The sequence below is a fragment of the Somniosus microcephalus genome, chromosome 7 (assembly GCF_052327205.1).
Source record: "Somniosus microcephalus isolate GS21.2 chromosome 7, FLI_Smic_1.0, whole genome shotgun sequence".
Lineage (NCBI taxonomy): Eukaryota > Metazoa > Chordata > Chondrichthyes > Squaliformes > Somniosidae > Somniosus > Somniosus microcephalus.
In genome coordinates, this window is record NC_140993.1 from 71,032,272 (window position 1) to 71,045,145 (window position 12,874).

The 12,874-nt window shown below is 45.1% G+C and overlaps 1 protein-coding gene across 6 annotated transcripts in view; it reads left to right on the forward strand.

Moving 5' to 3' along the window:
* LOC147114710 (uncharacterized) overlaps positions 1-12,874 on the forward strand; it is a 162,617-nt gene that overhangs the window by 87,939 nt on the left and 61,804 nt on the right. For 5 of the 6 annotated variants that reach the window (XM_085992572.1, XM_085992573.1, XM_085992574.1 and 2 more), the window contains 2 exons: positions 3,728-3,822; positions 5,403-5,609. In XM_085992572.1, coding sequence (XP_085848698.1) covers positions 3,728-3,822; positions 5,403-5,609 — 302 coding nt within the window. The remainder of the gene's footprint in view (positions 1-3,727; positions 3,823-5,402; positions 5,610-12,874) is intronic. The other variant, XM_085992575.1, reaches the window with a different exon arrangement.

Here is a 12,874-nt window from a genome sequence, read left to right on the forward strand (position 1 = left end):
GGAGAGGGCAGGGAAGTGGACGTGAATCTAGGTTCGGATCAGCCATGATCCTATTGAATGGCGGAGCAGGCCCGAGGGGCCGTATGGCTTATTCCTGCTCCTACTTCTTATGTTAAAAGCAAGAGAGGGAGGGTTAAAAGACTTTTGAAGGAAAGGAGTGAATTAGTGAGGCGATGTGGTTTTGGGAGAGTGTTCCAAAATGCGGGGATGGAATGACTGGTGGGGATTAGATGGTGGGTAAGCAATCATCAAAGTGGGCGTGTGGGGTTGGACATATGACTGGCAAAGATGTAAAGTGTAGTGAGACTATGGAGTAATTCAAAGACTCGGGCCTTGAAGGTATTTTACTGGGGTGTGTGAGACTTTGTGCCACTTCCATTTAGGATTCTGTATCCCTATTCCATTCTTCTGTTCAACTCTTGGCCATTCCCTAGCACAGCGCAGAGACTCATATCTTCATCATTGGTTTTGAACCAACAAATGTTGCTTCTTAGCACTTTTTGCCTCTCCTCTGGGGAATACATTTTGTGCCTCTTGAGGACAGACAAAGATCAGCGTCTAGCAGTTTGAGCGAAGCAGTATCCTGCCTCTGCGTTTGTGGAAAAACCCATCTCATCATCTCTCTGCTTCCAGTTCCAGTGCTGACTCTTTGGGCCCAACTGCTTGAGTTGTGATGTTTGTTCTTGAAGACCTGTTGTTGGAGCTTTTTCCTTTGTTAAGGCATGGAAGCTATGTCATGTTGATCATGGAGATTGTATAGAAGAGCAGTCTCTGCTTTAGGTTCAGTTTATATTTTGTCAAGCCAAGTATATTTTTTCCTTATACTTCTGAAATTCCATGGGATGTTTCATTAAAGGCACTATATAAATGCAAGTTATTATTTGTTAATCCTGTGGTAGAAAGGTCTGACATGAGCTTTCATAGGGAGGAGGGGGTTTTGCATAATAATTTTGACATGGAGTATAGCAGACTGTTAAACAATAACTTTGCGAGTGATCCTAGCGGTACTTGTTTCCTGGCCTGTGCTGAGTTAACTTCTCAGCCAGAGAGTATTCGAGATTCCACAGTTGGGCACATCAATCCCGTAAGGAGAGAAAAAAAATCAACCAGGTTTCTCGCTCCTGATGGCTGCTTACAGTGAGTCCTGCTGGAAGTGCACTTGTGGATGTCCGGTAAGCATAGAATTGAGCTTGGCTGCGATGCCAACAACCATTGAACGATCTTCTAACACTCACTATTGAGACTTGCATATGCAGAGAGACTCCCTTTGGCTGCCCATGTCTGTGGCCTGTACCCTAAGAAGAGTCTGCACATTCAGAGGAGGGTTTATGGGGGTGGGGGGGAAGAATCTCACTGATTGGTATTCATTGTAATTATCCTGTGTGAAATGGAGTAGATGTGGTTTGATGAAGCATAGAAACATAGAAGATAGGAGCAGGAGTAGGCCATTCGGCCCCTCGAGCCTGCTCCGCCATTCAATGAGATCATGGCTGATCATCCAAATTAAGTACCCTGTCCCTGCCTTCTCCCCATATCCCTTGATCCCTTTAGCCTTAAGAAATATATCCAACTCCTCCTTGAATATATTTAATGAATTGGCCTCCACTGCCTTCTGTGGTAGAGAATTCCACAGGTTCACCACACTCTGGGTGAAGAAATTCCTCCTCATCTCTGTCTTAAATGGTTTACCCCTTATCCTTAGCAATAATTAAACACTTTATAAATACTTCAGATCTGCTTGTTTGCTGACTGAAGTTTTACAGGAATTAGGAGAGCGAATGAGGGGAAGAGCTGGCACTTCAGTAGAAAATGAGATTTTTCTGCTCTCTCTTATGCTGCCCGGACTCATTATTTATACATCATGACAGGCAGAGAAAAACCTAGCCTTTGAAATTTGGTTTCCGCAAGAACATTGCAAACCTCATTATTTGGATGAAAAATGTCAATCTAATTTGATGCACTCACCACTGCTCCACTAATCCCCCCCCTTCCCCCCCACTCTACCAATGCATTTTGAATGTTTTTTTTGGGAGCTATTTTTCCAACATCATCCAAAGGTGCAGCCTCTTGCTTAGGGTACAGTTTCACAGGCAACCAGCAGCATTATGCTACCTAGCTCAATTGATTATTTCTTTTTTGACTGTCATGGATATTGGATATTCAGCAGTGGAGGCTATCACGGCTGGGTTTAATCCTGCCTTCGTCCGGCATGCACTTTCCAGCAGGTGTCACTGGATAAAGATCGGGTGTGAGAGTTTTCTACATCAGGATGATGAGACCCAATTTGAGTGCCTATACTGCCATCCCTGGCTAAGATTAGCTAACTCAACAACAACTAGCATTTTTATCATGCCTTTAACACAGTAAAACATCCCAAGGCACTTCACAGAAGCGTCATCAAAAAAGTTTGACACCAAGTCACATAAGGAGACATTAGGACAGGTGACCAAAAGCTTGGTCAAAGAGGTAGGTTTTAAGGAGCGTCTTAAAGGAGGATAGAGAGGCAGCAAGGCTTAGGGAGGTAATTCCAGGGAACGCAACACAGCTGTGCTTCAGCTGAAGGAGGACTTGCAAATATTGTAGCACTTCATTAGACTAATGATGAGTTCAATCCTTTACAGTGCTATTTGATGTGTCCATCCTAACTGTACAGGGCTCTTGTACACTGGCTCCCAATCCCACAGTCCCCGAACATCTCAAATTTTAAAATTCTCCTCATCTTTAAATCTCTCGAATGCACTACCAGAATTAGTGATTGAATCAGAGGCCATATCAACATTTATTAATAGGTTAGATAGGTGGTTGAAGGAAACTGGGATAAAGGAATATTGAGAAGAGCGGGTACAGGGGATTAAGACTACTGCTCACAACCTGTTTCTGCGTTATAAGGTCAATGTCCTTGCCCCTACCCACCCCACCCCTCCACAGTGCAGGGGTACTGAGGCCCAGTTGAAATTAGCTGATGCCATACAGACTGGGGATCTATCCTGGGACCCTGCACACTGGCTTCATCAGATGAGCTGTGGGTGGAATTAAGTAGACCACATTTTAAAGGCGTCATATCCTGTACCTCAAAAGACAACTGGTTGGAAGCAGGCTCTGAATACATGGCATTATGTCCTTTTTACTTATTCTCTGGATGTGTACATCACTGCAAAGGCCGGCATGTATTTCCCATACCTAGTTGCCCTCAAGAAGGCAGTGGTAAGCGCCGCCTTGAACCGCTGCAGTCCATGTGGTGTAGGTACTCTCAGCAGTGTTCCCGTTTATTTTTCTTTTGGGTGTACGGCCCATTCAAATTTCCACGCATGCGCAGTTTTTTCCATTACAACGCCATTGAGCAGCCTACGCGGGATCTGCAGATCGCTGCGCAGCTTAACGGGAACATTGTCTCTCAGTGCTGTTAGGTAGGGAGTTCCAGGATTTTGACCCAGTGACTATGAAGGATCGGCGATATATTTCCAAGTCAGGATGGTATGTGACTTGGAGGTGATGGTGTTCCCATCCACCTGCTCTCCTTAGCCTTCTAGATGGTGGAAGTCGTGGGTATGGGAGGTGCTACCGAAGAAGTGTTGACAAGTTGCTGCAGTGCATCCTGTAGACACTGCAGCCCAGTAAAACTAGTCTCCCTAAATGTTCCCAAATGAAATGGTAAGGATTTGCAGCAAGAGCCTAACACATTTGCCATTTCAATTTTACTGATTGCATTTTTTTTATATATCTATAGCCAAACCAGAGGAACCATCAGCAGAGGGCATGACTGGAACAGAGAGCGCTGCGACCTCCAAAGAGCACCCACTGAGCCCAGATACAAAGGGAAAGGTAGGCACATGTCCCAGTTACAAAATCCTCTTTGTATGCTTTGTGTATTTGGTTTGCACTACCACATTTTTCTGTTAAATTTGTTCAGTCATCACTGCAGTTTAAAATCTGTGTTTTTGAGACAAAATAGTTTTTGCTCTGAATGCTTTTGACTTTGTCCTTGGAAAAATGGCAAAATGCATTTTCAAGATTTTTCTTTAAACTGGCGCCGCTAACTCCCATTTCCTTTGAAACTCAGAGCACCATGGCACATGTCGAAAAATGCCCAGTGTGTACGTGCCTGGACATTGTCACATTTACTTCTGGAACAATGCAATATGATTAAGCTGGTGTGAGAGGCAGTGCTTTACTTGTGCAGTCTCCTGGGCTTACAAGTAAGAGCATTAGATGCATGGCAAAACTCCTTCCTTCCTCCGTCCTCCCCTCCCCTTCTTTCCCTCCCTCCCTCCCCTCTCTCTCTCCTTCCCTCCCTCCGCCCCTTCCTTCCCACCCTCCGCCCCTTCCTTCCCTCTCTCCCCCCTCCGCCCCTTCCTTCCCTCTCTCCCCCCTCCGCCCCTTCCTTCCCTCTCTCCCCCCTCCGCCCCTTCCTTCCCTCTCCGCCCTCCGCCCCTTCCTTCCCTCTCCGCCCTCCGCCCCTTCCTTCCCTCTCTGCCCCCTCCGCCCCTTCCCTCTCTCCTCCCTCCGCCCCTTCCTTCCCTCCCTCCGCCCCTTCCTTCCCTCCCTCCGCCCCTTCCTTCCCTCCCTCCGCCCCTTCCTTCCCTCCCTCCGCCCCTTCCTTCCCTCCCTCCGCCCCTTCCTTCCCTCCCTCCGCCCCTTCCTTCCCTCCCTCCGCCCCTTCCTTCCCTCCCTCCGCCCCTTCCTTCCCTCCCTCCGCCCCTTCCTTCCCTCCCTCCGCCCCTTCCTTCCCTCCCCCCTCCGCCCCTTCCTTCCCTCCCCCCCTCCGCCCCTTCCTTCCCTCCCCCCCTCCGCCCCTTCCTTCCCTCCCCCCCTCCGCCCCTTCCTTCCCTCCCCCCCTCCGTCCCTTCCTTCCCTCCCCACCCTCCGCCCCTTCCTTCCCTCCCCACCCTCCGCCCCTTCCTTCCCTCCCCCCCTCCGCCCCTTCCTTCCCTCCCCCCCTCCGCCCCTTCCTTCCCTCCCCACCCTCCGCCCCTTCCTTCCCTCCCCACCCTCCGCCCCGTCCTTCCCTCCCCCCCTCCGCCCCTTCCTTCCCCCTCCCCCCCTCCGCCCCTTCCTTCCCCCTCCCCCCCTCCGCCCCTTCCTTCCCCCTCCCCCCCTCCGCCCCTTCCTTCCCCCTCCCCCCCTCCGCCCCTTCCTTCCCTCTTCCCCCCTCCCTCTCCTCCCTCCTGGCTTGGCCGCTAACCCTTTATCATGGGAGGGAGGGAGGCTACATTATGACATTTAGACCAATCTTTTGTCTTCGTACAATTAAAATTTGTCTCGGAACCACAGAGTTTATTTACTTAGCGTAAAATTATCATTGGCATTTTACTTTGTTTTTTATTTGGCTGGCTTCTTTTAATTCCATGTTTCCTTTGGCATTGTCGACTTTTGTTTTATTCCCTTTTGCTGATACGTAAAAGACGGGCACACCGGCTACAAAGATCTCACCAACCAAAAGTAAGCCACAGCCGTCAGCCTCCCTTAAGCGACCTACAGCAGCTGCTCCGAGCCCCAATAAAAAACTCAATACTTCCACTTCAACTACGACAGCAGCTTCCACTTCTAAGCGACTTACTTCTAGTCTGGCGCGGCCTTCGTCTGCGACCACCAAAGACGTGAAACCAAAGGTAAGGCTGGGGGGGGAGGGGGCACACGTGTTGGGTGCTAATTTTGTTTTCCTTTTTCCTCAGTAGATTTATTGATTTAATTAGCCCCCTCCCCGACAATGGTTTTGTTGGTAAATTTGCCATGCTCAATCCCTGGTCTATGCTGAGTTAGCTGACCTCAGCTGGGACAATAGGGACTGCAATTCATCTTTGCGCTTCTGAGATGGGGATTGGGGAACATCGGCTAAGTTTGCCGCCCCCGTTCGCTGTCTATCGTGCTGATTCTGTGAACGTCGGTTGAAGGCCAGGTCAATTGACTATGAAATCTCCCAGCAGTAGAATAGCCTGCCATCGGTTACTGAGGCGCTCTCATGTATAAAACACTAGTTAGGCCTCAGCTAGAGTACTGCGTGCAGTTCTGGTCACGACATTACAGGAAAGATGTGGTTGCACTAGAGAGGGTACAGAGGAGATTTACAAGGATGTTGCTGGGAGTAGAGAATCTTAGCTATGAGGAAAGACTATCTGTTTTCCTTGGAACAGAGGCGGCTGAGGGAAGACCTTATTGAGGTGTATAAAATTATGAGGGGCCTAGATAAAGTGGATAGAAAGGACCTATTTCCCTTAGCAGAGGGGTCAAAAACCAGGGGGCACAGATTTAAAGTAATTAGTGGAAGATTTAGAGGGGATTTGAGGGAACATTTCTTCACCCAGAGGGTTGTGGGGGTCTGGAACTCACTGCCTGAAAGGGTGGTAGAGGCAGGAACCCTAACCGCATTTTAAAAAGTACTTGGGATGCTCTAACCTGCAGGGCTACGGACCAAGAGCTGGGAAGTGGGATTAGGCTGGATAGCTCTTTGTTGGCCAGCGCGGACGCAATGGGCCGAAATGGCCTCCTTCACTGCTGCAACTTTCTATGATACTATGTATAATAGGCACTTGGAATAAGTATTGGAAAGTGACTGGTGCCTGTGAAGCCATACTCCAATAAGGAATTACTTGCAGGAAAGATAGAGAAGGAAAAAAGATGGGGTGGGGGATGGCTGTATTGATCAAATAAACTATTATAGCACTGGAGAGGGATGATGTAGTTGAGGGGCCAAAGACAGAGTTTATTTGGTTAGAATTAAGGAACAATAGAGGAGCTATTATGCTACTGTGTATGCTATAGGCCACTAAATAGTCGGAAGGAGATACAGGAGCAAATTTGCAGACAAATTACAAAAAGATGCAAGAACTGCAGAGAAGCATTAATGGGGTGCTTCAATTGTCCTAATATAGAGTGGGATAGTAACAGTGTAAAGGGCAAAGAGAGGGAGGAATTCCTGCAATCTAACTGCAAGAGAACTTTCTTGATCAGTGTGTTATCAGCCTAATGAGAAAGTAAAAAATACTGGATCAAGTTCTGGGGAATGAACTGGGGAAGTGGAGCATATTTCAATGGGAGAGCATATGTGGAACAGTGATCATAATATTGGGTTTAGAATAGTTATTGAAACGGACAAGGTACAATCAAGCATAAAAATACTTAGCCCTCCTCCAGTTAACTTCAGTGAGTTGAAAAGGGATCTGTCCCAGGTGGATTCAAATCAAAAATTGGTAGGCAAAATTGAACAATTGGAGGTCTTCAAAGAGGAGATGGTTCGAGTACACACATTCCTATGAGGGGGAAAGGAAGGGCATCCAAAGCTAGAGCTCTCTGGATGACTAAAGATATAGAGGTTAAAATGAGACCGAAAAGGCGGCTTATGATGGTTGTAAGGTTCATCATAAGGTACATACCTCAATTCAAGAACTGGCGAAGAACCAGACTTCACCAATAATCAGGGAAACAATTACATATTCGGGAATAACCACTTCGATATCCCTTCCCATCCATACAGGCGTAACTGCGACAAACAGACAAATGTTAACGGAAAACAGCTCCTGCAGCTCTGCCGAAGCCTGGGTCTGTACATTGTCAATGGTAGGTTCATGGGAGACCTCCTAGGAAGATCGACCTATTGCTCACCTCTTGGCTGCAGCACCGTAGACTATATGATTACGGATTTGGACCCATCCTCTTTCAGAGCATTCACAGTCAAACCACAAACAACACTGTCAGACCACAGTCAAATTACTGTGTATCTTAAAAGGACAGAAACAACCAACAAAGAAACACAACCCAGTAAGCTGTACAACACCAAAAAAATCCTACAGATGGGCCAAAAACAGCACGGAAAAATACCAGAAAGCAATAAGCAATCAATCAACTCAAGCTCTCTTGGACACCTTTCTGGAAAACATATACACCCACAATAAAGAAGGCATAAACCGGGCAGTGAATAACCTAAATAATATTTTTGATAATTTGGCAACAATGTCAAACTTGAAAGTTCGCAAGAATAAACTCAAAACAAAAAACTATGAAAAATGGTTTGACCCAGATTGCCATCACATGAGGAAAAAACTCAGAAAAATATCAAACCAAAAACACAGACAGCCAGAAAATGAAGAATTACGCCTTACTTATTGTCAGACACTAACACAATACAGAAACACACTCAGAACCAAAAAAGAGCAGTATATTAAGAATACACTCAGCTCCATTGAGGAATCCATTGATTCCAATTGTTTCTGGGACAACTGGAATACATTACACAAAAAACAACACGACGAATTGGCCATTCAAAACGGAGACACATGGGAAAACCACTTTGAAAAATTATACCAGAAAAACACACTAAGCCCAGAGCAATACCAAATATGCAAAAAACTGGAAAAGCTCGAATTGGCCACAAAAGATAACCAAAACGCGCTAGACTCCATAATAACAGAAAAAGAGCTGTTTGAAAAACTCAAGGACCTGCGACCAGGAAAAGCTTGCGGTGCAGACGGCATCCTAAGCGAGATGATTAAACACACGGACGATAAAATGAAACTGGCTATCCTAAAACTCTTCAACTTGGTTCTGAGTGTCGGTTACTTCCCTGATATCTGGAACAAAGGACTCATAACGCCCATATACAAAAGTGGGGACAAAGTTGACCCAAATAACACTCGAGGCATCTGTGTAAACAGTAACCTGGGGAAGGTATTCTGTAGTATCATAAACAAAAGACTTATAAACTTCCTTGAGGAACACAATGTCTTGAGTAAAAGCCAAATTGGATTCCTACCAAACTATAGAACATCAGATCATATCGTCACCCTACAGACCCTAATTGACAAACATGTTCATCAAAACAACAGCAAAATTTTTGCCTGCTTTATAGATTTCCAGAAGGCTTTCGATTCCATCTGGCACGACGGTCTATTCTTGAAACTTATTGAAAGTGGTGTAGGGGGAAAAACATATGATGTAATTAAATCAATGTATACAAACAATAAATGTGCAGTTAAAATTGGAGACAAACAAACAAAATACTTCCCACAGGGGCGTGGTGTGACGCAGGGCTCGCCCATCTTACCGACACTCTTTAATATTTACATAAATGAATTGGCAAAACTATTTGAACAATCTACAGCACCCGGCCTCACCCTATATGAATCCAAGGTTAAATTCCTCCTCTATGCAGATGACCTGGTTCTACTGTCACCAACTAAGGAGGGTCTACAGCAGAACCTGGATCTGCTACAGTCGTTCTGTCAGACCTGGGCCCTGACAATAAACCCCCAAAAAACCAAAGTCCTTGTGTTCTAGCAAAGATCCAGACATCAGGGACCCAAAATAAATTTCACACTAGGAACAACTAAAATTGAACAAACCACTAACTACACATACTTGGGCTTAAAAATCAGTTCTATGGGAAATTTTCATCTGGCTGTGAATGAACTGAAAGAGAAAGCAAGAAGGGCTTTCTATGCCATTAAAAAATCAATCCAAATAGAAATCCCAATTAGCATTTGGCTCAAAATTTTTAAATCAGTAATTGAACCAATTGCACTCTATGGCAGTGAGATGTGGGGACCGCTAACACAACAAGAATTTGCAAAATGGGACAAACACCCAATTGAGATCCTACATGCAGAATTCTGTAAAAGTATCCTCCGGACTCAAAGGAAAACCGTAAACAATGCATGCAGGGCAGAACTAAGCCAATATCCATTAATAATCACTATCCAAAAAAGAGCCACCAAATTTTGGAAACACCTAAAAATGAGCAACCCCCACTGCTATCATTACGAAGCCCTGAAATGCCAAGAGAGGACCATAAAGAAGAATACCCTCAGTCAACTAGTCCTGGGACTCAGTGAAGTTACTACTAACAATAACCAGCCCCAGGATAGTGACATCGTAACACAGAGAATTCGACCCAACACAATCGTCACTAAGCAAAAGGAAAAATATCTGTCATATTGGGCAGAAACAACAAAAACCCAAAACAAACTCAATTGCTACTTGGCCCTAAACAGACAATACAACATGGCTGATTACCTGACCATGGTAAAGGATAGCAAACTGAGAAAAACCTTGACAATGTACAGACTTAGTGAACATAGCCTAGCCATCGAAAAAGGCAGACACAGGCAGACCCGGCTACCAAGAGAGGACAGGATATGCTCTCACTGCAGTCAGGGAGTGGTGGAGACAGAGATGCACTTCCTCACAGCTTGTAGAAAATATCAGGGCATAAGGGAGAATTTCTACCCAAAATTCACAAAAATATGCCCGGAATTCAGAAATTTGAATGACGACCAAAAACTCCCATACCTACTAGGGGAACAGAGAAATTGTGTAACCTTAGCGGCACACTATGTTACAGCTTGCCATAAACAGAGGGACAACCATTAAATCTAAGAAAAGGGTATATACATATTATATGAACATATATTTATACACTCAGGGATATATCTGTTTATACACTGTATGGATAGACCTGCGTTTATGTGTTCAACCATAAATGTTTTTCGATGCTTTGGCAACATAAGATGTACCTTGTCATGCCAATAAAGCGATTTGAATTGAATTGAATTGAATTGATTGTAAGGAAGTCTTGCTGCAATTATATAGGGCTTTGGTGAGATCTGGAGTACTGTGTACAATTTTGGTCTCTTTACCTAAGGAAGGAAATACTTGCCTTGGAGGAGTGCAACGAAGTTTCACCAGATTAATTCCTGGGATGAGAGGACTGTCTTATGAGGAGAGACTCAGTAGAATGAGCCTATATTCTCTAGAGTTAAGAATGAGAGGGGATCTCATCGAAACATAACATTCTTAGAGGACTTGACAGGGTAGCTACTGAGAGGGTGTTTCCCCTGGCTGGAGAGTCTAGAACTAGTGGTCATAGTCTCAGGATTAGGGGTCAACAATTTAGGACTGAGATGAGAAATTTCTTCACTCAGAGGGTTGTGAATCTTTGGAATTTTCTACCCCAGAGAGCTGTAGATGCTCAGTTGATGAGTATATTCAAGACTGAGATTGATGGATTTTTGGGCAAAAGGGGAATCGAGGGATACAGGGATAGGGCGGGAAAGTGGAGTTAATGTAGAAGTTCAGCCATTATCTTATTGAAGTGGAGCATGTTTCAGTGGGAGAGCATTTGAGGAACAGCGTCTCCGCCCTTGCCTCAGCTCATCCGCTGCTGAAACCCTCATCCATGCCTTTGTTACCTCTAAACTTGTATGGCTCCTTGGGACGTTTTACTACGTTAAAGGTGCTATATAAATACATGTTGTTGTTGTTGAATGGCGGAGCAGGTTCAGGGGGCCATATGGCCTGCTCCTGTTTCCTATGTACTTTGTTTGTTTGAAGTTTGCAAATGATATGAAATTTGTAAATATAGTAAACCATGAGAATAGTAACAGATTTCGGGAGGACATAGACAGACTGGTGAAATGGGCATACACATGACAGATGAAATTTAATGCAGAGAAGTGTAAAGTGATGCATTTTGGTAGGAAAAATGGGGAGAGGCAATATAAACTAAATGGTACAATTTTAAAGGGAGTACAGGAACAGAGAGACCTGGGTATGTACATATCTTTGAAAGTGGCAGGACAAGTTGAGATGTCTGTTAAAAAAGCATAAGGAATTCTTGGCTTTATTAATGCAGGAATAAAGTACAAAAGCAAGGAAGTTATGCTAAATCTAATTAAAATGCTGGTTAGGCCTCAGCTGGAGTATTATTTTCAATTCTGGGCACCACACTTTCGAAAGGATGTCAAGGCCTTGGAGAGGGTGCAGAAGAGATTTACTAGAATGGTACGAGGGATGAGGGACTTCAGTTATGTGGAGAGACTGGAGAAGCTGGGGTTGTTCTCCTTAGAGCAGAGAAGGTTATGAGGAGATTAAATAGAGGTGTTCAAAATCATGAAGGGTTTTGATAGTGTAAATAAGGAGAAACTGTTTCCAGTAGCAGAAGGGTCGGTAACCAGAGGACACGGATTTAAGGTGATTGCAAAAGAACCAGAGGTGACATGAGGAAACTTGTTTTACAAAGTGAGTTGTTGTGATCTGGAATACACTGCTTGAGAAGATGGGTGGATGTCGATTCAATAGTAACATTCAAAAGAGAACTGGATAAATACTTGAGGGGAAAACAGTTACAAGGCTATGCGGAAAGACCATGGGAGTGGCGCTAATTGGATAGCTCTACCAAAGAGCCGGCACAGGCATGATGGGCCAAATGGCCTCCTTCTGTGCTTTATAATTCTATGCTTTCAAGAAGAGGGAAAGAAATTGGTGTAAATCCGACTTCCTTTTTAAATGGGTGGATGCTTTGCCGTGTTGTTGAACAAGGTACTAGGATGCGCAGAGTATCTGATTTTTTGTTGCTGCACTTGGGTGGGCGGTTGGGGGGTGGCGCAGGGTGGAGAAGAAACAAATACCAGAGGCCAAAAACCCGACACCACCACCTCACACATCCCCTTCCCTCCCTAGAGGGGAATCAGAGGATCATCTCCAATCACCATTGCCTGCCTAGCCTCATCTGAAGATGGTCAAACAGTTCCAGGGTGCCTAAAATTTGTGCAGTTTAAAAATAGTCACAATACATTGGGGCCACCAGATTCTTTCACTTTCTGATTCCCATCCTAAGTAACTATCCAATTCGTCCTTCTAGCTCAATCTCTTGCAAGTGCTTGCGTCTCCGCCTGCTTTTACGACCTCCATTTTTTTTCACTCTGGCACAGGTGCCCTCCACATTGGGCAAGGTATCTACTCTCACCACCTGTAGTTAGAGTGCTGCCCTCGCCTGTCCTCCTCAGCAGATATCTAACCCAATTTTGCGCCTCTTCCACAGTTCTTATCCTGCAGTTGCAGTTTCCAGTTGATACTCTAATTAGCCAAAAGTTGTGATTAATTT